The 22,024-nt window shown below is 43.9% G+C and overlaps 4 protein-coding genes across 4 annotated transcripts; 2 read left to right on the top strand and 2 right to left on the bottom strand.

Annotated features, from left to right (window-relative positions):
- Positions 1–1,184: 1,184 nt before the first annotated feature.
- fem1b (fem-1 homolog b) lies at positions 1,185–5,262 on the bottom strand. Its single transcript, XM_084451235.1, has 2 exons — positions 4,855–5,262; positions 1,185–4,728 (listed from the first exon to the last, which is right to left on the bottom strand). The coding sequence occupies exons 1-2, from the start codon at positions 5,100–5,102 to the stop codon at positions 3,093–3,095; spliced, it is 1,884 nt and encodes a 627-aa protein (XP_084307361.1). The 5' UTR covers positions 5,103–5,262; the 3' UTR covers positions 1,185–3,092.
- Positions 5,263–6,326: 1,064 nt separating this feature from the next.
- On the top strand, positions 6,327–11,878 carry cln6b (CLN6 transmembrane ER protein b; the record flags this gene model as incomplete). The annotated part of the gene is made up of 8 exons (XM_084451344.1): positions 6,327–6,359; positions 7,029–7,045; positions 9,081–9,195; positions 9,480–9,578; positions 10,027–10,215; positions 10,319–10,374; positions 10,620–10,742; positions 11,593–11,878. 8 exons carry the CDS (start codon positions 6,327–6,329, stop codon positions 11,876–11,878), a joined length of 918 nt encoding a protein of 305 aa, XP_084307470.1.
- An 874-nt stretch (positions 11,879–12,752) lies between these two features.
- Positions 12,753–14,876, top strand: calml4b (calmodulin-like 4b; the record flags this gene model as incomplete). The annotated part of the gene is made up of 5 exons (XM_084451345.1): positions 12,753–12,764; positions 13,003–13,033; positions 13,593–13,733; positions 14,275–14,466; positions 14,779–14,876. 5 exons carry the CDS (start codon positions 12,753–12,755, stop codon positions 14,874–14,876), a joined length of 474 nt encoding a protein of 157 aa, XP_084307471.1.
- A 3,234-nt stretch (positions 14,877–18,110) lies between these two features.
- On the bottom strand, positions 18,111–19,274 carry rxfp3.3b (relaxin family peptide receptor 3.3b; the record flags this gene model as incomplete). The annotated part of the gene is made up of 1 exon (XM_084451346.1): positions 18,111–19,274. One exon carries the CDS (start codon positions 19,272–19,274, stop codon positions 18,111–18,113), a length of 1,164 nt encoding a protein of 387 aa, XP_084307472.1.
- Between the last annotated feature and the right edge of the window lie 2,750 nt (positions 19,275–22,024).

The raw sequence follows: 22,024 nt of genomic DNA on the forward strand, positions 1-22,024 counted from the left end.
GAACTTTTTAAATATCCAACTGTGCCTTTGTGAATGAAGGCTGTTTGGTAAAAGGAGACTAGCATTACTTTTGTAATTATGTAGCTGAACTGAAATGTTAATAGGCTATTGTGGAACCACAAACATAACACTGCTTGGCACCCTTAACTGTGTGCAATCTGTGGAAGCACACAGGTTATCTGGGTTCAAAGGTCATCGCAGCAAATACCAGGAAATTAAGGAGGATACAATGATGGCCATGTCAAAATCAATAAAGCATGCCATGATGTTTATAATATGGTGTGTGATGCCTGTTATCTACCGTCACTAGTGGTCAATAAAGGGAACATTTTTGAAATAGGAGCCATGTTCATGTAAACCAAAGAAGAAATGGTTTAGTTCACTTACTGCTTGCCATAAAGACCAGAGTTATCACAAACACACATTTCTCATTAAATTGAGATGGTGCCAGAAATAAATCCCAGTCTGGATAGTGATGAGTGATAGTTGGTCTGCTTCCAAGTATGATGAGTGGACAGTACTAATCTGTAGAATTATCCATTTTCCAAACTCAGTGAAGCCCAGGCTTAATCCAGACACCATCTGGCCTGTGAGGGTATGTGGGTCAGTTCATGTGACATAGGACAAATTCAGGCACCATTCTCACAGATTTCTGACAAAATGTGCAAATAAATTACTTTTCTCTGTGGAAGATACGATGTTTCAATGCATGTAAAAGCAGCCTTGGTGTCATATTAAAGAGTTTCTTACTTCAGCAAAAAGTTATCTAATAACCCGACAGTTCACTTGAGAACAGGTACACACATGCAATAAGATTGATAAAATAAAATACTAATGAAATATCCTTCTGGGTGGTACTGAATGTGCCTATTCAACATAATCTTATGCTTGAAACTTGAATGGCTCGACATCCATAATACTGAAACTGAAAATTACTTTTATCATTTTATTAACTATGATGGGGAACAAAAGATCTCAGGAAACCAATAATGTATTAGGAAACACAGGAGAGCTTTAATATGACACCAACCAATGTCTCTGCAACAAGTGTCGAATAGTAACATATTTTAGGTGCTGTTACTGTATTATCACACTGTTATTCACATTCGGGAAAATGCAAATTTTTTCTTAAAATGCAATGCAATTCTTTCTTAAAGATAAATGTAAACCAACAAAGAAAGTTAAATAATCTTTGGGTTCATTTTGCTTGAATCAGCCAGTACCCCAAATATAAAAAACATTTAAATAGAAATTCCTGATACTGTATTCATACCTTCAGTTTGACTCAAAGAACATACTTAGTTATCACGCTGTTAAAAGTAATATCTGATCAAACCAAGAGTGAAAACTGAACATACCTGGCATTACTCCTCTTAAATTAAACCACAGCTTTAGGTCATAAACAGAATGGCACAAAATCATCACAGTACACTTGAATGAAAACAGAACAGAAATAAGGGCAGAAACCACCTTTCACTCTCAGCTTTAATCTCTGACCCTCCAATTTGGAAAACACAAAACAATGGACAATACAATCACTGGTTATTAGGACAAAAGACATGTTGGCAATGGCAAGCATAAAGACGGCCTATACATTCGATCCCACCAGAGGCGCTGACAGGCGGTCCCTTGCTCTCTCCATACGTGCTTCCACACACGCACAACAGGACAGAGAATGGAAGACATGCAAACCCAGAAAGCCCAGTCCAGCACTTCACATGCCACAGTGGCAACGCAGCCTACTCTTCAGAGCCTCCAATAGAACTGGGCCTTCTCTCATTATGCAAATAAGCATGAACTCGGATGATCTGCAACACGCGTACGTCAGTCGATGATGCATGCAGCGCCTTAACGTTTGTGAATGATAAAAAGGGGATATGTCATCCTCTGAAAACAGCTAAAGGAAACCACCCAAAATGCAGAGTAGAAATGATGCATTGAGTCACAGGCACATCTTTACCAGTCAGTGTTTTTGTAAAATAAATCTCATTTCACATCTAGATTCTCCAGATGAGGTTATTAAAAAATATATCTCCAAACACCCCATTAAATAAACTTAAAATATTGGTTATGGAACAAATCTATTATAAGTATAAAGTGCTGCCCAGCAGTTCTTTCCCTGGGTTGGCTTGCCATTAGCCTATTTCTCCAATAGATCAAAGATCATCTTCTACAGTTCACATAACCTTCTTCAGCGGTGTCCTGTGTAGTGTGCGAGTTACGGACCTAGCATGGACAGACGACAGGTCAAACTAGAAATAAGAATCACGAGGCACTTTCAAGCAGATTATACAGACAGAAGTGAAACCAGGTCAGAAGATGACTAGATGACTCTGGGGATATGATGATGATGATGATGATAGGGGAGGTCACAATGATAAAGGTTGCTTTTCCATAAGAGGCATTTCTTTCTTTCTTTTTTTAGCTTATTGTGTCAGTAAGACCACCTCTTTCACACTCACAAGCTCAAACACGCAAACAGGCAGCCTGTAAAAAAAAAAAAAAAAATTCATAACAGTGTGGACGTACATCACTGCGACAGGTGACGATAAGGCAAAAGAATCAGCGGATGAGAATGGTGCTGTTTTGTCCCACGGCTATGAGCAGGTGTCAGCTGGGACAAGCGAAACCACACAGTGGAAGAAGCGGAAGCCACAGCGGGGCTCTAAGCTGTGTCACCAGTGTGAGATTCTCAGCCTCTTCCTGCTGGCCCACCGTCGCCAGGTTTTCTTTGGAATACTCAAGAGCAGAAGCACGCGGACAAGTCTCACAATCACTGATATCTATCCACTGGTAAGAAACACCAAAGCCCCGGCCAGGGAAGTCATATACACTCCAGTTTTGAGAGAATCTCCAGAGACATGGCAGCCCATGCCTGTTATGGGTGCTGGTAATTCGCAATTCATACTTATAATAGGAAATCATCACTATCATTTATAAAACAAATGCATCCCGAAGGGTTTATCTGTATCAACCCACAGCACCGTTGTTCTGATTCGTTAGAAAAATTATAGGAATTTAAAAAAATAACAAGTAAAGAGTCTTTGTCCTAACTTTTCTTCTAAAAGTCTAATGTTTTTTCTCGCCGAGCGTCAGTGGAACTCCACAAACTCCTCCAGCGTCTTGGGGATCTGGTTCCGAAAGGTGATCTGGTGCCGCTTCACGGCGCGCGCCGCCAGGCACTTGAGACTCATCTTCATCTGGGTCTTCAGCAGGATCTCCGACACGCCTGTGGTGCTCTTGTCCAACGGCGTCTTCTTCTGCTTGTTGGTCATGTCCGTGTGGGCGCCCGCCTCCACCAGGCTGATGATGATGGCGTGCAGCGTCAGGAAGTCGCTGATCGGCCGGTTGTACTGGACGATGACGTGCAGCGGGCTGTTGCCATCGTGGTCCACGGCGTTGACCTGGGCGCCGCAGTCCAGCAGCAGCTTGGTGACCTGGGCGTTGGGGAAGCTGCACACGTCGTTGGTGTGGAAGTCGTCCACCGGCGTGCTGGAGCTGATGGCCAGGTGGAGCAGCGACAAGCCTTCGCGGGAGCGCGGGTCCAGCTGGATGAGGTTGTAGATCTGCTTGTTGACGCGGGCGCGCTCCTCCTCGCCGCACTGCGTCTTGGTGGAGATGCACACCAGGTAGAGGAAGGTGAACACGTTGGACTCGTAGTTGTCCATGGCCGCCGGCAGCTCGGCCTCCGGCGCCACCTCCACCCGCGCCATGCTCCTCTGGATCTCCAGCACGCTGCAGCACAGCACCTGCTCCACCGCCCCCGCCGCCACCGCCTCCTTCAGCTGCACCATCTGGGAGAAGACCTGGGCGAAGCGCAGCAGGTCCTTGTGGGTGTTGCGGTTCCCTTCCTGCCTCAGGCGCAGGGCGTGCAGCCACAGCTTGATGCACTGGTCGAACTCCATGTTGTCGGCGTAGACGGCGCCGCGGTAGATGATGGGGTGGGACACGTCGATGTTGTCGGAGCCCAGGATGCGCTCGCGCACCATCAGCCCCTCCATGTGCAGCGCGTCGCGGTCCGTCCGGATGGCCTCCAGCTCTTGGGGGTTGCGGCACTCTCCCCGGCCGCCGTACGCCTCGATGGGCGGCGGCAGCTCCTTGACGATGGCGTCGGCCGGGTCGCGGTAGCGCTCCAGCATGGCCAGGAACAGGTAGTGGTAGGTCTTGAGGATGTCGTAGTTCTCCCGGTCGTTGGCGAAGGAGGCGCCCAAAAGTTCCAGGGCCTCGATGCGGCTGCGCGGGACGCAGTCGGCGTGCGACAGCAGCAGCTCCACAACGTCGGCCTTGCAGCTCTCCGCCGCCACCTTCAGCGGGGTCATGCCGTGCCCGTTGACCACCATGGCCGCCTGGCAACGCACCAGCTCTTTTACAATGTCTAGGTGGCCAGCTTCAGCAGCAAAGTGAAGGGCCGTGGCGCCGCAGTGGGCCTTGGCATTGGGGTCAGCCCCTCTCTCAAGCAGGAAGCCCACCACGTCCGTATGTCCCTTATAAGCCGCTATCATCAGGCAGGTGTTGTCATACTTATTGGCAATGCCGATGTTGGCATAGTGTTCCACCAGGTAGCGTACGATGTCAAGACGGCCATCAAAACATGCTGCCCTCAGAGGGGTGGAGTTGGTGACAGTGGTGTGGTTGACGTTGGCGTGGTGGGACACCAGCATGCGGACCACGTCGAAGTGCCCTGCGCCGGCCGCACACCAGAGGGCAGTGGCTCCATCAATGACATACCTGAGGAAGGCAGAGAGGAGAGGGGGGAGGATGGGGGGTTGCACACATCCGAATGTTCCACATGTTCATGATATTGATTTAGTTCAGTAATGAATTAGCAGCCATTGTGTAAGAGTGAATACTCACCCGTCAAATCTGACCGTGCCCGTCTGTTCAGTGTCCACTCTATAGTGGTCGAGCAGCAGCCGCACAACTTTGTCATGTCCATTTCGAGCTGCGATGATGAGAGGGGTGGACCTTTGGCCGGCGAGGTGGGTCACGTAGCTCAAGAGATAACGGGTCTCTGTCTCGGAGTGGTTCAATAGCAGGGCGGCCAGCGTCAAGACTCTACCCTCGCTGGCAGCTTTGTAGACGTACCCAGCCAGCGACTCCATTCAAACCTAGCAGGTCGCCGGAACCTACGCCTTCTTCGCAAGTATCGCCCACTACCTCCCAACCCGCCTCCCATTAAAATACCTGAACTAGCTCCAGCGCTCACATGAAACTCACTTCTTTGAATTGGCTTGGCTTAAATACATGGTTTCCAAAAAGCAAAGGAAGCCACTGGCTAACAATGTAGTCTGTAACGTACAGAGCGTGGATGTCCTTTTCGGTCTATTTCTCTTGTTGCAGTGTTATGCTAATGTTAGCTCGCAACAGCTGAATCCCGCAAGGCTAGCAGCCTAGCTAGCAACCAAGCAATCCAATATCGTGTTGAAAAAGTGTCTTCAATTAAAATACAAAATCTCCTTCTCTACAATTTCGTTCCCGAACAATATTGAAGCAGGTGAAGTCACGTGAATTGGTCGGATATCAGACAAATGCAAATATTTTGAATGAAAAGCCAAGCTAGCTAACGTTACCGTTCACCTTTTCCGTCCAAATCACTTACCGGAAGTGACTGTCCTGCTCTCTAATGTCTCCGACTGAGAAATGATCTATAAATAAATGATCCGCGTTTCATTGTATATTCAGGTTTGGCTGAACTAAAGTTCCACGTTAATTTGAAATTACCAAAAGTAAAGTTGCTAGAGGACAAGCTCCATAAGACTTTTTGCAGCTATAAGGTAGAGAGGTAAGATAGCTAAACATATCGCACGCATCAGTTACTTATGAGGTAAGTAAGGATGTAAGTAAGTAAGTAAGTAAGTAAGTAAGTAAGTATATATCCGTCTTCACAGCACAAGTGCACAGAGTGCTTAACAGAGGATAAATAAAAATACAAATCACACATACAAAATACAGGCAGCTCCTACTACAACATAAAAACCACAACAATAAAGAAAAAATCAGTAGTTGAGCTACAAATGCCTGCCTTAAAAGGTGAGTCTTCAACTGTCTCGTAAAAGAGTTCTCAGATGTCTAGGCTCTCAAGTCTTGGGGGAGTGCATTCCAGAGCCTAGGGGCCACCGACCCAAAGGCTTGGTCACCCTTAGTCTTTAGCTTGGTCCGAGCCATCAAGAGCCCCTGGTCGGACGACTTCAGGAACCGGCTCGACAAGTATAGGTGGATGGGGTCGCAGATGTAGGGGGGCTTGACCATGGAGGGCTCTGTAGGTGAACACCAGGACCTTGAACTGGATCCTGAGGTGCACTAGGAGCCTATGTAGGGAGGCAAGGATGGGGGTGATGTGGCATGACTTCTTTGACCTGGTGAGCAACCTGGCAGCAGCATTTTGGACCAGTTGCAACTGGCCCACAAATGATTTGTTAAGACAGGTGAACAGTGAGTTACAGTAGTCAAGCCCGGAGGATATAAATGCATGGACAGACATTTCCAGCTCAGCACGAGACACACTGGACCTGATTTTTGCAATGTTTCTGAGGTGGAGAAAGCAGGTGCGGGTCAGACATGCTTGTCCAGGTGCATAGACTGATCGAAAACAACACCAAGATTTCTCAGGTTAGGGCGTACATTTCCATTTAGGGACCCTATATGGTTTGTCACCCTAGAGTGAATGGGTGACATGAGAGGCCGAGGGTGAATGAGAGGCCATTGTAAAGCACTTTGGATAAAAGCGCTACAGTACAACTGTATAAGTGTAGTCCATTTACCATTTAAAGTCACCAGTGACATGAGAGCTTCTGGGTACTCAGATTACCAGTGACCATGACTAACAGAACTAGTAATAGTGGAGAGGTGTATTCATCCCTATATGACTGAGGGATCTGCATCGCTTGATTGGCCAGTAGCTTGATCATTGGTACAGTAATGTGATATCACTGAAGGAGCTTCAGATAAATAGACCATATAGTAATAGCTCCTCATTTCCTGGTCCACACCCAGCCTCTCCTCTAATTGCTCCTCATATCTTCCTTCAGAGACCAACATCTCTCAGGTGTGATGTGATGAAGAACTTTTCTAACTGCGGATAAATAGTTTAGTTGTCATATTCCATTCATAACTCAAGACTCAACCCAAGGCACGGGCCAAGCGGATTTCCAGGACTGCTGGTGGAGGACAAGGGAATCTAACAGACCAGCACCCAGAAATTACAATCCTTATGTGATATCTGAGGAGTCTCGTTTGAAATGTTGTGTCAGCTGTCTTTTGACAGTAGCTTATACAATAACCTATTATAGGTATTTTCTGTTGTTCTGTTCTCTAATACTCTGCACTACTGTACACTTAAACACTTGAACCAACACCTGACCTGATCAATTGAACACTATGCACAACTGTGTACTTGAACGTTATTTATTTGCACTGCCTACATCATGGACACAGACAGTCAACCATGATCGGATGGGATAAGTAGATGAGGATGATACTGAGACAACTGATAGTATAGTATATTGCCAGTTTGAGAACCTTTAAATGTCTAGCTGAGTAGGCCTACCCAGGACTGGAATGAGGAAGTGATTAGCACTGATAAAATACTGTAAGGACATGCGATTACAAGAATTCCAATGTACCTGTACCCGTACAATAAACTTAATATTCTATTCTGTTTCTTCCACTGGATCCCACGCTCCCACATCTCTTCCCCTGCTGCACCTCACCCCAAACATCTGCACGTGCAGGTGCTGACATGGAACGTATGGACAAGCATTCATTTTTGCTTTTCGTTTAATCCTGAATAAAAGAAGTAACTAGGCCTATCTTAAATTATCCGTTCCATGTTTTTTGTCTCAAAGATTGTACCACAATGATCTACACTCAATGGAGAAAAACATGATTTGGCATTGCTGTTTATTTCAGGAAATACTGTATTTCAGTTATTATTTCAGGAATCAAAACGGATGCAATATCCCAGTGGATGGGAGCTACAGTTATACCAGAGGCTTTATTTGGGCTGAGCGTGCATAGCCTACTTCATAATAAACCACTGCCTTCTGCCAACATCCGATTATGCCCTTCTGATAAAGGGGGAGGATGTAATAACAGATTATCGGTTTATCTGTGCAACTAAACCTCTCTCAATTTCAATTTCCTCATATCTCACGGAAAGAGGAGCTGGAAGGTGTATTGCCCCACAGCTTGCCTCACATGTTGAAGATGCATGTTCCGAAGGGTACTCAGGCTATTTTGTTACATCGTACGTCACCTGTCAACCTGTAACCAGCTGCAGTGGCAACGAAGAAGTTTGGGCATCGCGCTTTTTCTGGAGTTGAACCATTCCTATAGCTAAAGATAACCCCACAGATTTTTTTTGTGCTCGAGAAGTCAGACATCATATTTTCGTTGGCAAGTTTAAACCAAACGGACAGCACTGGAATGGTCGCTGGCAGCTGGTGGAATCTTAATGGTCCATTCAGAAGAGAGATGCATGCAATGCGAAAACGACAAAACTCTGCGATGCAGACAACTTTTCTGTCCAGGTTCGGTGGGGGGATTAATACTCTATAGAGTCGTTAAAATAGTCGAACCTGATTTAATCTATTTAGCCTACTTCCCCGTTCTATTAATACATCCATGGGGAGGGGGGGACACTCAGGGACCTAGAGAGACACTAGGGAGGGGAGAGGGAGACGGGGTGAGTGGACCTCTCGGCATCAGGGGCGTTTCTGACGGGCACAGGGAAGCCTGCAGGAAAGACACTAGGGAGGGGTGCATTGTCACGGCACTCTCAGACATCTTATAATTAGGTTATGTATAATACTGTAGCTACAATACAATTAAAAGAAGAGAAAGCACAGCTGGTCATTTATGAGTATGTGAAGAAAATATGCCTGCCATTAGAAGTCCAAAACATTTACAATTAATTTAACACCGATACAATCACATATTATGTAGAGCTAAATTCACAGATAGAGGTACAGAGATATTCTTTTGTGAGATACTATCAAGTTCTGTGTACAGTAGACCTATGTACTTATTTCATCCCTTAAACCCGTTGACATTGTGGTGTTTGGGTTTTTCTGCTATGCTAGGCATGGATCCAGAGACACAGAGTGTTCTCTGCTCAAACCTAAGTTCCACCTGGACCTGTGGTTCTATTTCACTCTTCAGAACTGGTTGCTGGACTTTGGGAGATCCATAGTCATGGTAAGACTATGCTTATTCCTGTTCTAGGAGTTTTTATTTGAATATTACGCAGTCACCCATCAATCAAAATCAATTGATTTTATAACCCAATTTCGGAGGGCTTTGTACAGTACAGTAGATGCCTACTTCATTAAAAGAAGCCGACGTGTAATTATGTAATTATTTTACGTTGACAGGATACATGTATGTGAAACAATATCCTGTACAACGAAGCCTTAGCAGTTCTGCTTCTGCTCCCAGGGATGTATGTCTTCCCTCCTGAATCATATAATGTGCTCTTTCAGCTTATCCTCCCAGAAGAATGGTTTTCTCTGAACAGGCCCAGTGCTGGCGACTATTTCCACATGGCGTACAATATCATCACTCCCTTCCTGCTTCTCAAGGTACAGGACCAAGGCAAAGTTTGAGACACGAATTTAGTGTTATCAATATTTATATCTTGTTATGCATATACCCACCCATAATTGAACACTTCGCCCGTATGGGATGAAGCCTTTACTTTCTTTACTTGAGTTATTTTGTTGTTATCCTTAATAATCCTCCCGAGGAGAAAATTGGTCTTGTGCTCTTCTGTCTCAACCAATGGTTGAGTCAAGCACAGCCTGCATGACACTTATCTTACTGACCATAAATTGGCATTGATGTTGATGAAGATTTGTTGAGGAGGTAGTCTGGACAGAGGGTTGAAGATGAGGAGGGTGTCAGCAGGTCACATGGAACAGAGAGGACCTTAGCGTTGCTGTCAGTTGGGGCGAGCACCCCTGCAACCCCATGGGTGTGTGCGCATGTCTGTCTCTGCACACTAACTGCTCACGGTTGTCACTGTCCCAGCTGATAGAGCGCAGCCCCAAGACCCTGCCGCGCGCCGCCGTCTACCTCTGCATCATCACCTTCGTCATGGGTGCCAGCATCCACCTGGTGGGTGACTCCATCAACCACCGCCTTCTCCTGAGCGGCTACCAGCTCCACCTGTCAGTCCGAGAAAACCCGATCATCAAGAACCTCAAACCTGCTTCACTGGTACTCCATCACACTGCTCATATCACCCCTACACTGGTCATACCCTTAGGGTAGTTTGTGTTAATGAGTGGTTGTTCTACTACTCTCTCTTTTCAAACTACAGATAGATTCCTTTGAGCTCCTCTACTACTACCATAAAAAGCTGGGCCATTCAATGTGGTAAGAAACACATTTTCTTTTTTAAATACTTTTATTAAGAGGTAGAAGGGAGCATTGCATCACATTCACAGAGGATCATTGAATTTGTATTCTCTTCCATTCGCCTCAAAAAACTTTTTTCTCTTTTTTTCTCATAATATAATTCAAGAGAAATTACACATTTGTATTCTTTCAATGCAGTAGAAAACAGTCATGGGAATAGTGAACCATAATGTTGGTAGTCCCATTAATCTTCTTTTGTCCAGGTATGTTCCCTTCTTCCTCATTCTCTTCCTCTACTTCACCGGTTGTTTCACACACATCAAGGAGGAGAAGAGGATGCCCCTCCCAGCCTGGCTCCTATTGGGTCCCAGCTCTGTCTACTATTGGTCAGTTTCTCCGTACAACACCTCTGGTGTAACATTAACCTTGTAATTCTAGTACTGTATAGTAGCTTCTCTACACCCACCCAGAGAAAACAACGACCTTGCCCTGGGGGAAGGGTGTGGGCATGGGATACCTGTGTGTGTGTGTGTGTGTGTGTGTGTGTGTGTGTGTGTTTGTGTGTGTGTGTGGAATGTAATGTATCACCTCCTGTGTGTAGTGTGTGTGTATGTATTGTATGTATGTATGTATGTATGTGGGGGGGGTACAGTATGTGTGTGTGCGTGTGTGTGTGTGTGTGTTACTTACACGCCAAGCTCTATTCTCAGGCCTACTTTGTATCTGTGGAATTATTTATAAACTGTGTTTCACAAGGCTGCACAGGTAGTGCAGAGTAATTACTTGCCAGTGGTCTCCCTAAACTCCCTGTTGAAACACACTTATAAGACAAGGTATTCCAGTTTCCATGGGGGGGTTCAAGTTTGATCAAAGGAACTTGTTCATTGTCACCCCCCCCATATCTATCTATACATATCCTCTAGTGTTGATTTAGTTAGATGTGTTTGAGTTTGGTGTTGCGTTAAAGATAGCTTCTCCTGACCAGATACCTGTGGAATAGGTTTTGACCCTGGTTCCAGTCCTGCTCTCCTCCTCTCTCTACCCCCCTCCGTCTGTCATCTACCCCCCCTGTCTGTCATCTACCCCCCTCCCCCATTCCCGCTCTTCATGAATAAATAATGAAAGAGATTGCAAACTACGGAGGGAGGCAAGGACATAAAAACAAAGAAGAGAGAAGGTGAGTGACAGAGAGAGTGACCGCTGATATCTCACCTCCCATCCCTGCCCCTCCAAAAGGTACCTGATTACTGAGGGTCAAATCTTCATCCTCTTCATCTTCACCTTCTTCGCCATGACCGCCACTGTGATGCACCAGAAACGGAAGGGCCTGGTCCCCGACGGCAACGGCCTGTTCCTCCTCTACAGCTTCTCTGTGGCCCTGGGGCTGGTCAGCGTCTGGGTGGCCTGTCTGTGGAGCGACCAGGTCCTGAAGAGGAAGTACCCCGGGGTCATCTACATCCCGGAGCCCTGGGCCTTCTACACTCTCCACATCAGAGACAGGCACCAGCCAGGGAGGTCATAGGTCACACACTCGGTCGTGGTGCTGGCAAACAGTATCCTGGTGGTGCTTTAACAGGTGGCAGAAAAGAGATGGAGAGGAAAACTACAAAGATGGCTACCCTTAAGAGAAAGTAATCACAGAAATGTATTTTACAAAAAGAAAATGCATCAGAGATGCTATGCAAGTGATGGAAGATAGCTTTGGATAGTGCCAACTGCCAAAGACCTGAAATACCTCTGAAATGATTTGTAATGTTTATCAAGGGGAATCAACTTGGGATTGTTGATACTTTATTTGAGATTCCTGTATTTGTCTTATTTTCTCCCATTGATAATTGATGTGCGACTCTGGTCATATTGTTTGACAAGTGACCAGGTATTGAATCAAGGCCGAGGAAAATATTGAGTTTGTCCGATGATATCTTTACTATGTCACTTTACACTGTAGATTATGCTTTCTTATGATTTACGAGGACGTTTTAGGATTTTGACCTTACCTATTTTACTGTCTCCTGGTATTTTGCTCTGGTAGCTACAATTGAAACATTACCTATTTATTTTCCTATTGTATATTTTTCTATGCATACCCTATCTTACATTACAAATAAAAGTTGGTTTTTAATGTTAATCTTAACAACATATGGTAGGCTATGTTTGTGGTGTTACAGGGCCTTGCTGTCTGAATAGTGAATGCAAGGCCAAAAGCTTCATCCTTGGTGTAGTCCGATATTCTTGCTACTGGAATATGATATATTCACACCAGAAATATGTTGGTTGATGCTTTTAAAGTAGTCCCAACCGTTTAATAGCAAGTGGATGTAGGTCAAACTTGATGAAATCAAAGAACGAAATCGATCACCACCAGGCAGCATACGTTTGTTCCAGCCAGTCTAGTGATGGCAGACCAAGTAGGCTAGTGGTGTAGCGTGCTCATGGTAACACTGTATCGATTTCGTGCACTTCAAAATAGCGTAGCCTGCAGAGCCAGCAAGGATCAGTCTGCTCATGATCAGCACGGAGGGACGAGATCTCGAGGACCACAATGGTAAAGTAGCGTACGTCAACTGAATTAACCTGAGGCCCGTGAAGTTGTTCGTTATTAAGAAATAATTGTTTAATTCATTAATTTTTTCTACTTTGTTGTAGGCAAAGTTCCTGACACAAGATCAAATAAATGGTAAATCAACGACGGTGGATTAAATGACATGACATCTATTTTTCGCAGTTGTGCTACAAAACATATTCAGGTTTAATCGCTGTTAAAATAGTTTTGGCTAGGCTACTGGCTATTCAACAGCCTAACCAATTTACAACCGCCTCTTTCCGATGGAAAATTTCGCATAGTTTATCCTGGATAGCCTACTTGTATTCACGAATTATGGATATAAATGGGAAATGCAGTATATTATTCTATTTCAGCAGATCATTAAGGCATTGCAACAATAAATGCGCATTCCGCCTAATTTTCCGCTTGCCTGCGCACATTATACTTTGAGAGGACGCATTAGGCCTAGTGTAGGCTACAGTTTTCAATTTTCTAGTCGACTTGTGGAAGATAATCATTAACGAAGTCAATGGTAAATTAATAATGAAATCAAGTGGTCGAGGCATTTTTTTTAGAATTGTTTGGATGGATGCACTTTGGTGCCTTATGCTTCACATGTAAATTGCCCAATGAACCCCAAACTTAACACACCCTACTGTATGTATAAATGACTGCAAACTCTGCCCTACAGAATTCAAAGAATGCTTCTCACTGTATGACAAGAAGCTCAAGGGTAAAATCGAAGCCAAGGACCTGATCACAGTCATGCGCTGTCTGGGGTCCAGCCCCACTTTCGCTGAGGCGGACAGACACCTGCTGATCCACAAGATAGGTACTGTACTCCTGTCTGTCTGCCTATCTGTTTGCTTGTATGAAAATCTAGAGATGCTTCCATTCTCACCTGAATAGATTAACTACCTAGTAATGGTAGCCTTGGCCGGGAGGTGATGTCATCAGACGGGGCCCAATATTCATTAATGCCAAATATTCTTGTTCCCAATATTCTTGTTGGTGGGTCGGCAGTGGTGGCCAAATCACTGCCCATCTCCTCCTGGCTTTCAGTTCAGCTCTTCTCTCATTTTCTGTCTCTCTTTATTCATTCACTCAATTGTGACACTGTGGCTTTCCCATAAAAACAAACATTCGTTGGCAAAAAAGTAGGCTATTGAAAAGTTTAAACCTGTAAACCTTACTGTAATACAATAATCATATAATAGGCTATATTATTAAGTAAGTACATTTTATAGCAGTTCTCACAGAGGACTCACAAACTGCTCCACACAGGTTAAAATGCATACAAAGAATCAACAAAAGTAAACACAGAATATTGTTTACTTATTAGCTATTTGAAACTCTCCCCCATGCTGCTATAGACAAGGGTGGCGAGCTGGACTTCTCCACTTTCCTGGTCATTATGCACAGGCAGCTGCAGCAGGAGGACCCCACAGCTGAGATCCTCGAGGCCCTGAGGATGACGGACAAGCAGGATAAAGGCTACATCCTGGCCTCGGAGCTCAGGTCCAAACTCACATGTCTGGGGGCAGAGAAACTCACCCACAAGGAGGGTAAGGAGGGCGCACTGTGACATGTAGAGAGAGAGTGGTTATGTTGCTGTTGTGAGGTTGAGTTCATAACCTCGTGTCTGTAGAAAAGGGATTTTGATACTGAATTTATTTGAAATTCATGATTTAGCCTGCATGACTCGATAACTCCATCACACACATATTTTCATAAGCTTTAATAAAGAAGAAACCCCTGTCATTTGGAAATATGTGGTAAATTCAAGTACAGCTTCAAGGCAGAGGCAATGTAGTTGTAGAACTTGAGTTCATGGATGAGATTCGTTACTTGACGGACAGTTGTCTCCTCTTCTTCAGTGGATGAGATGCTGAAGCAGGCAGGTTTTGGGACTGACGGCCGTATCAACTACGAGGAGTTTGCCAAGGCGGTGAGCCGACCCCCTGCAAAGTATTGAGCAGCCAGGCAGGCAGCTGCACACACCTCCAACCTCCACTGACTTAAACAAGGTATATTTAAGAGATATGGGAAGTCGTTAGCTGTATTTAAATGCAGTTTTTTTCAATCTGATTTAATCCGATTGAAGATTTCGGGGCGACTGTTTAAATGGGATGTGATCTAATACGTTGTGGTGTTTATATGGGATGTGATCTAATACGTTGTGGTGTTTATATGGGATGTGATCTAATACGTTGTGGTGTTTATATGCGCCGACGCATGTAATCAGAAAAGCAGGCAGGCGTGAGTGAGTTACTATGGTTACGGAGGCTCAAGACTTTTCTAATGGATATCTATCATGTTATTGTAAATTACAATAATTACAAAATGGCCAGTAGGAGAGTCAGTTGTTATCAAGCTGTTGCTTCATAAAGAACATTACAGTAATGCTCTTTATGAAGCAACAGCTTGATAACAACTGACTTTCCTACTGGCCATTTTGTGGACTTGTTTAAATAGGTTGTTATTCCTTATTTTCCTGCCGTCTAGGCGTCCAATAATGTCCAGTTCTGCGTTTGGATTAAAAACACTCCAGTGTGGTCCAATTCTGCTTGTAAGCAATTTACCATCGATAGAAGTACGTCCCTTTGACAAAGAGCATGCGCAGAAAGAACACAGCCAGAGAGTAGGCTAATCCGTTACATGATACTTGATCGGTTTATGAAAAGGTTTACACTACCCCTCTGCAACCAATTGAATTTCAATCGATTGAGGTGTTTATATGGAGCATTTTTATCCAGTTTGGGCTTTTAAACCTATTATAATCGTATTATTAGGCTCCATGTAAATGTGACTAGGCCTACAGTTACACTGTCATCACATATCACTTTTACAAGTATAGAGGGACTGTTGTGATGATTTTAACAATTTCTTTGCAAAAATGCTTTGTATTGTTTCCCTAAGCTTACCACATCACAATAACTTGCAAAACATAGGCTAGTTGATGTTTTTTCTTCTTCTCGCAAAACATGCATAATGGCTCATGCAAAACAATAAAAATCACCACAGTGTACAATATTATTTGTCTGCATGAGTATTTTATATTTCACATAGTTGTTGTACTGCCATCTTGTGACTGTCTATGTGCACTGCACGACTCCATGAAAACAGTGGTAAATGCTTGTGAAATGGAAACCATTACAATTAAACCAAGGAAGTTTTGAAACAGGACAGAGACTGAGTTATTTTGACCAGTGTAGTCCTATAACAACACTGGCCTTTTCACTGATTCCCTGGAGTTCCATCAATTCATAAGCTGCTATGTGGATAGCATTATATTTATGAACATTAGCTTCACGATGAGGCTTAAGTATGTATATATATACACTCACTGGCCACTTATGCTGAAACAGTTTACGAGAGGTGGTGATTCAACAATATGATAATTTTGGAGGATGTAGTTTGTGATGCTATTGAATTGTATTAGCATGTGTTGCTATTATTTTGGCCACCCCTTTGATTTAAATAGGGTGGCCAAAATGATAGAAATACGTGGTAGGACTGGTAGGAAGGAAGCTAGTCATGCCACTGAAATAGCTGTGAATTGAAATGACATGAAATAATGTCTGAAATTAAGATAGGTCTTGTCGCCTGGACACATCAGTTCCAATGCTAATCCAGCACAATAAGAGCGGGATAGCCAGTTAGCTCATGAGCTCACAACAACTAGCAGCAGCTTTCATAACATTAATGGTAGCGGTCAGTGGCTAAAGCAGTTACACTGATGATAACATAAAGTCATATCCACCGAGTGGGAGTCCAATGCTCTCACCACTACTCTATTTGTGCAGTGGAGATTGGCTGGTTGGTTTTGGTGTCCTTCTTCCAGTCCCTAGTGTGGGTTGGGGTTAGAATAAGGGTTGGGATTGGGACAGGATCTGACCTATAAGGCAAGGCGTAGAGGTTGGAGTGAAAGGATGAACATGTGGAGGTTTGGGGTATAGTCCCAAAAAGTAATTCCCAGTTTCTCGAGTGGGAGTCCAATGCTCTCACCACTACACTTCTTGTGCAGTGGAGATCGGGATTTTGGTGTCCTTCTTCATTTTGGTGTGCTGGGACTACTGCCTCTTGTGGTGCCAACAGAGAAATTCAGGCCAACATTGTCCGAAGTGACGGAGGGAGTGATAACCGGACAAACGCTATACTAGGTACTCTGGCTTACAGCCACGCACAAAAACACATACACATCACTAGAATAATTTAAACAAACCCAATTAGTTATGGTCTAAGATACATTATTGTTAGTTGACTTCAGACTTGTGCATACGGTGATTCCCTATTTCCCTATTCCCCATTAACAGTTTTTCAGTTATTGTTTTCTTGCCAAGAATAATACGAATCTGATTAATAATTGATGGACCGTGACATCCACTTAATGCTTTCGCGTCAGTCACTATGGTGACTTGTACGACCGAGATATGCGTTGGTTCATTGTGAATTTGGCGCGCATTCCGTTGTTTGTAGCTTGTATTGTAGCCTTTACACCAGAGGACATTACATTGAGTCATACATACAATCAAAAGCAACACACACTTCACTATATATTTTGACAAGCATACATGGTGTTGGAATCAATTCATTTTACGCAATGCTATTAAGGTTCAAATGGCAGTCTTTACATTCATTTACTGGAGTTTACACAATAATTCACAGGCACTATAGTCACAGAAACCTTAAAACCGTTCACGACACGGATGTTTATGGATATTTCTTGCTATGCCTCATTGGGTTGAACGCTTGAAACATTAGCCAGGATTGTCGCAGAGCGTCCCCCCATCACCATAATGTCCTCGAACACACGTAGGCTACACTAACACATCATTTAACGGAATAGAATACTGTGAATTGGTAAACAATTACTTGTTAATCGGGCATCGAGCCTAATGTTCAAAATGGCAATATAAGAAATAGCCTAGCCTATAAATAGCTTACCTTTCGTCCATAAAAGCATTAGTTTAAATTAGTATAATTTATGACACGTCTGTACACGGCGAAGAAGCAGCTTGACGTCATTTGTTTGCGAACGGGGAGCTAATGCTCGTCGCACCGTGCGTCCTGTGCGCAATTTGGCACAGTTGGGTTTTTCTTTTGTTCACATTCAGATTTCCCTCAAATAAAATGTGCCCATAGTCAAGAAATACTTGACCTGTTTTGCTCTTTTGTTTCCATTCCTTGTTACTTGCACCGAATCAAGTTACATTTGTGGCTGGTTATCCACAGAAGAGTCACATTGTCCATTTACAATGGATAGCCGAAAGTGGTCAATTTCCATAACATTCAACGGCATGACTATCTGTGAGTCATCTTGGTCAGCTTTCATAGTCCCCGAAAACGGCCGTTGACAGGTGTTAGAAATCGCTGGCGAAGAAATCCGCCAAAATAAATCCTTCAGCATTTTCCTGAACTCTCGTCGCATAAGGCAGTACCAAACTGGGTTCAAGCAGCTATTGGCATGCGCAAGGCAAACGGTCACAGGGAAAACATATGTGTGAACTATATAATAGGACTTGTCCCAATTAACTACACTAAATTTCACCAGGACGCCCCAGAAAGTGATCGCATGATTTGGCATCCAGCACAAAAAAAATGAAAGGACCACAATGGTTACAGATTTGGTGACTCTAGACCTTCGTTTAACATGATTGTTGTTCATACTCCGCAAACGAACGAACCGGAGAAGCAACAAGTAGCAAACTGTCACAATGAGCATTGGCAACACAAACGCAATAAGGATTTTCTGTAAGTGGTAAAGAGCCAACCAGTGCTGGCCTTCCGGGAACCTGAGAAGGCAGAGTTTTTCACCAGCTATGTTTGTCGCTGTGGAGAATATCATCGTTGGCGCGGTGGCCACGGTGGCCGAGACCCAGAGCACCGCGCTCACCCATCTCACCGAGCAACAACCGCATCGCGTCCGGTCTTTTAGAGCCGAAGCAACAGACCAGTAGCGCGTAACACTCATAGCAGTGAGAAAGAACACGCTGGCGTACATGTTCATTACAGTGACTGAGAGAATTATCTTACACATGGCGTTTCCAAACGGCCAACTGAAGTCCAGAGCGTTGTCCACTGCCCAGAAAGGCAATGTCAGCACGAACTGGAAGTCCGTCATTGCAAGATTTAGAATAAAAACGTTAATGGTGGACCTCTTTCTCCCTTGTCTTACTTTCATCAGGAAAAAAACCAATAGATTTCCAACCAAACCCGCGGCGCACACAACAGAGTACACGATGGAAATCATGATGCGTAAAGTTGGACTACCGTCCGCGATCACATCTATGTCTTCCACACTGCTGAAACGGTCCTGATTCATCCCGGAACGGTTGTAAAAACTGTCCGTATGATTCCAAGTGTTCGCCATCCTCTTTGTTAAGGCGATCCTGGGTGCTTTCACCAGAATCAAGCTGTGATTGCATCACCACCAATTTCTTTCCTGACGGAAAGGGCGCTCAAGAATAATGAGCTCTAGGTCGATAAAATTACCATAGTAGCTACGGTAGCATAATATGCTTTCCATATCAACAGCTGTTAAGAGGTCTTCATCTTCACATGTGTGCTAAACTTCACCACGCGCACTGGCCGAGTGGTCCGTTGAAGCGCCACCCCCGAGGTAATGATTGGTTAACTTTATTACACGGTAAAGGTGAGAGAGGAGGACACAAGAGCAGAATCTGTGACGCTAAAAAGATACACAGCCTACATATACTATTAAATGACTTAACTCTTACCCCTTTTTGACCCAGAAATATTCGTGTTGCTAAGTATTAAACTAAGGGAGCTATTGAGCTCTATGGAGTGTCAAAATGTCATTCAGAAGCATATAAATGTACCGGTAAAATGTTTAGAGTATGACAAGGGATATTAAAATGTAGAAATTCATCCTAAAAATATCCTATAAATTAACACTCATGGCATATTTACGGCCCGGCAGCTTCAGCTTGTATTCCCATTGTTCTTCTTCCTAGTAAGTCTGACTTCCCATGCATGAAAAATCACCAAACTTTGCACATACTGTAGGTCCAGTCCTTTGCCAGAAGTCCTCAACTGGCATTGTGGGCCAATAGTCCTGATGGTGGCGCTAGCCTACAGCAAGCGTCTAAAGTTTAAAGCTTAAAACAAACAAACAAATCAGCCGTACGTGCTGTCACTTTGCAACCACCACCAAAATATAGGCCCAAGTGAGCAGAGGCTTCCATATGTTTTGAGCTGGCCGGAATTATTAAGTCCATAAATGTTTTTCTCAAAAACTGTAAAACCTATCAAACCCTACTCCTCTCACAGTTTTTGGTCAATTGACACCACAACTGCTACACTGCATCTTCAGACTGTCCTCCACAAGAGATCTTCACAGGTTTGAAATTATAGAAATATCAAAAATTCAGCGCATCAAAATGTTTTACTGTAAATAGTACTGTATGCAGCTACAGCAAATACTCAATAAATCTCCAATGTTCATGAAAAAGACAATTTTCATGACATGGTGGATGCAGTGTGAAAACTGTATTTTTGACAGTATTTGAAGTCAGTCCCCTCAAACTACCACTGTTCATACAGGAAAAAATACACTACTCACAATATAGTGTGTCTCCACAATGTCTCCATCATGTTATTGGCAACCCTGTCCCAATAGCAGACCATAAGACTACAACTGGCTAAATGGACTTTGATTGAGCCTGTGCCTGAACCTGTGCCACTGATTGTTTTATTGGTTTCCACCTGTCTTGTTAGTCTGTGTATAGCCTACATGCAGCTACCTTCTTGTTCTTTGTCTGTTCATTATTTGCTGTAACTTTGCATTGTCCCTGGTGTTGTCCTGTGCCAACTTGTAAGTCTGTAAGCTTTGTCTTTTATTCTCCATTTGAGTGTATACCTTGGTTTTATTGTTTAGTCTTTGGTTTTTGCCCATCAAGGTGCCTTTTTTATTTTGTTGAAACTGCTGAAACCTCCATGCTACACCTTGTGGTTGTGATGTTTAAGTCAGTGTGAAACCATGGCTTCTCACATAGCAGGTAGCTCAACAAGAGTTCAAGTTGCAGAATAAAAATGCTAATGCATACTCCATTTTGCTGTGATATGATTTTTATGCCTCCACCAGGCGATAGCCTGGCCGGAGGCATTATGGTCCGTCCGTCCGATGTTTGTTAATGCAATATCTCGGGAACACATTAATGGAATTTCTTCCCCTTTGGTAGAAATGTTCATTTGCACTCAATGATGAACTGCTTATGTGTGGGGGTCAAAGGTCAAAGTTCAAGGTCACTGTGACCTCACAAAATGTTTTTGGCCTGATGAACACAATATCTCAAGAAAGGCTTAACGTTATTTGTTCATATTTGGGTAAAATGTCCAGTTGGACTCAAGGATTAACTGATTACATTGTGGGGGTCAAAGGTCAATTCATTGTATTGTGAAACACTGGGCATGTTTTAATGACTGAGAAGGAGATAGGAAACAGTCCAAGTTAATCAATCATAACTAGGCTTACTATGAGCAGTGTCTTATTGGCTCTGTTCTGACTTCAGTGGGCAGTTCATTCCACGACTGCAGGGCTAGGAAAGAAAAGAGCTGTGACCGTAGGGGCCTCGGAGCGACGGGGGAGTCGATCACAGGCAGCAGAGAAAAGTGGTTGGGTGGGGGTGTAGGGTTTGACCATGGCCTGCAGGTAGAAAGGAGCTGTTCATTTCATTTGTCCTGTAGGCTAGAACCAGTCTTAAAGGAGTAGTAAAGGGAAAATGCATGTTTAGCCCTGTTTTAAGGTTACTTATGATCATATACAATGGTTCAGATCAAAACGTTGACAAAACTAGCACTTTTGAGAAAGTCTGATAATTGCTCTACCACTGTTTAGGTCATACAATGGATATGGGTGGGCATCTTGATAAATCATTCAAAAACATGTTAAACTCTCGATTTCAAAGACAAGAGGCTCACCGAGGGGATAATTCAGTGACGTAATTTGCATGCATTTTCCCTTTACTACTCCTTTAAACTGGATGGGAGCTGCTACAGGGAGCCAGTGCAGAGAACGGAGTAGGGAAATTGGGTGGAAGAGCATGGGGCCGTTGAACACGAGGTGAGCAGCAGCTTTCTCCAGGAGTCTGATGGCCAACG

Source organism: Borostomias antarcticus (assembly GCF_949987555.1).
Source record: "Borostomias antarcticus genome assembly, chromosome: 16".
In the NCBI taxonomy this organism is placed as follows: Eukaryota; Metazoa; Chordata; class Actinopteri; order Stomiiformes; family Stomiidae; genus Borostomias; species Borostomias antarcticus.

What these genes read in the sequence shown, in the direction of transcription:
- fem1b (XM_084451235.1), bottom strand. Translation starts at nt 5,102, where the DNA reads ATGGAGTCGCTGGCTGGGTACGTCTACAAAGCTGCCAGCGAGGGTAGA. An exon ending in GGCACGGTCAGATTTGACGG is followed by an intron (nt 4,729 to 4,854) that starts GTGAGTATTCAC and finishes TGCCTTCCTCAG; the next exon opens with GTATGTCATTGATGGAGCCA.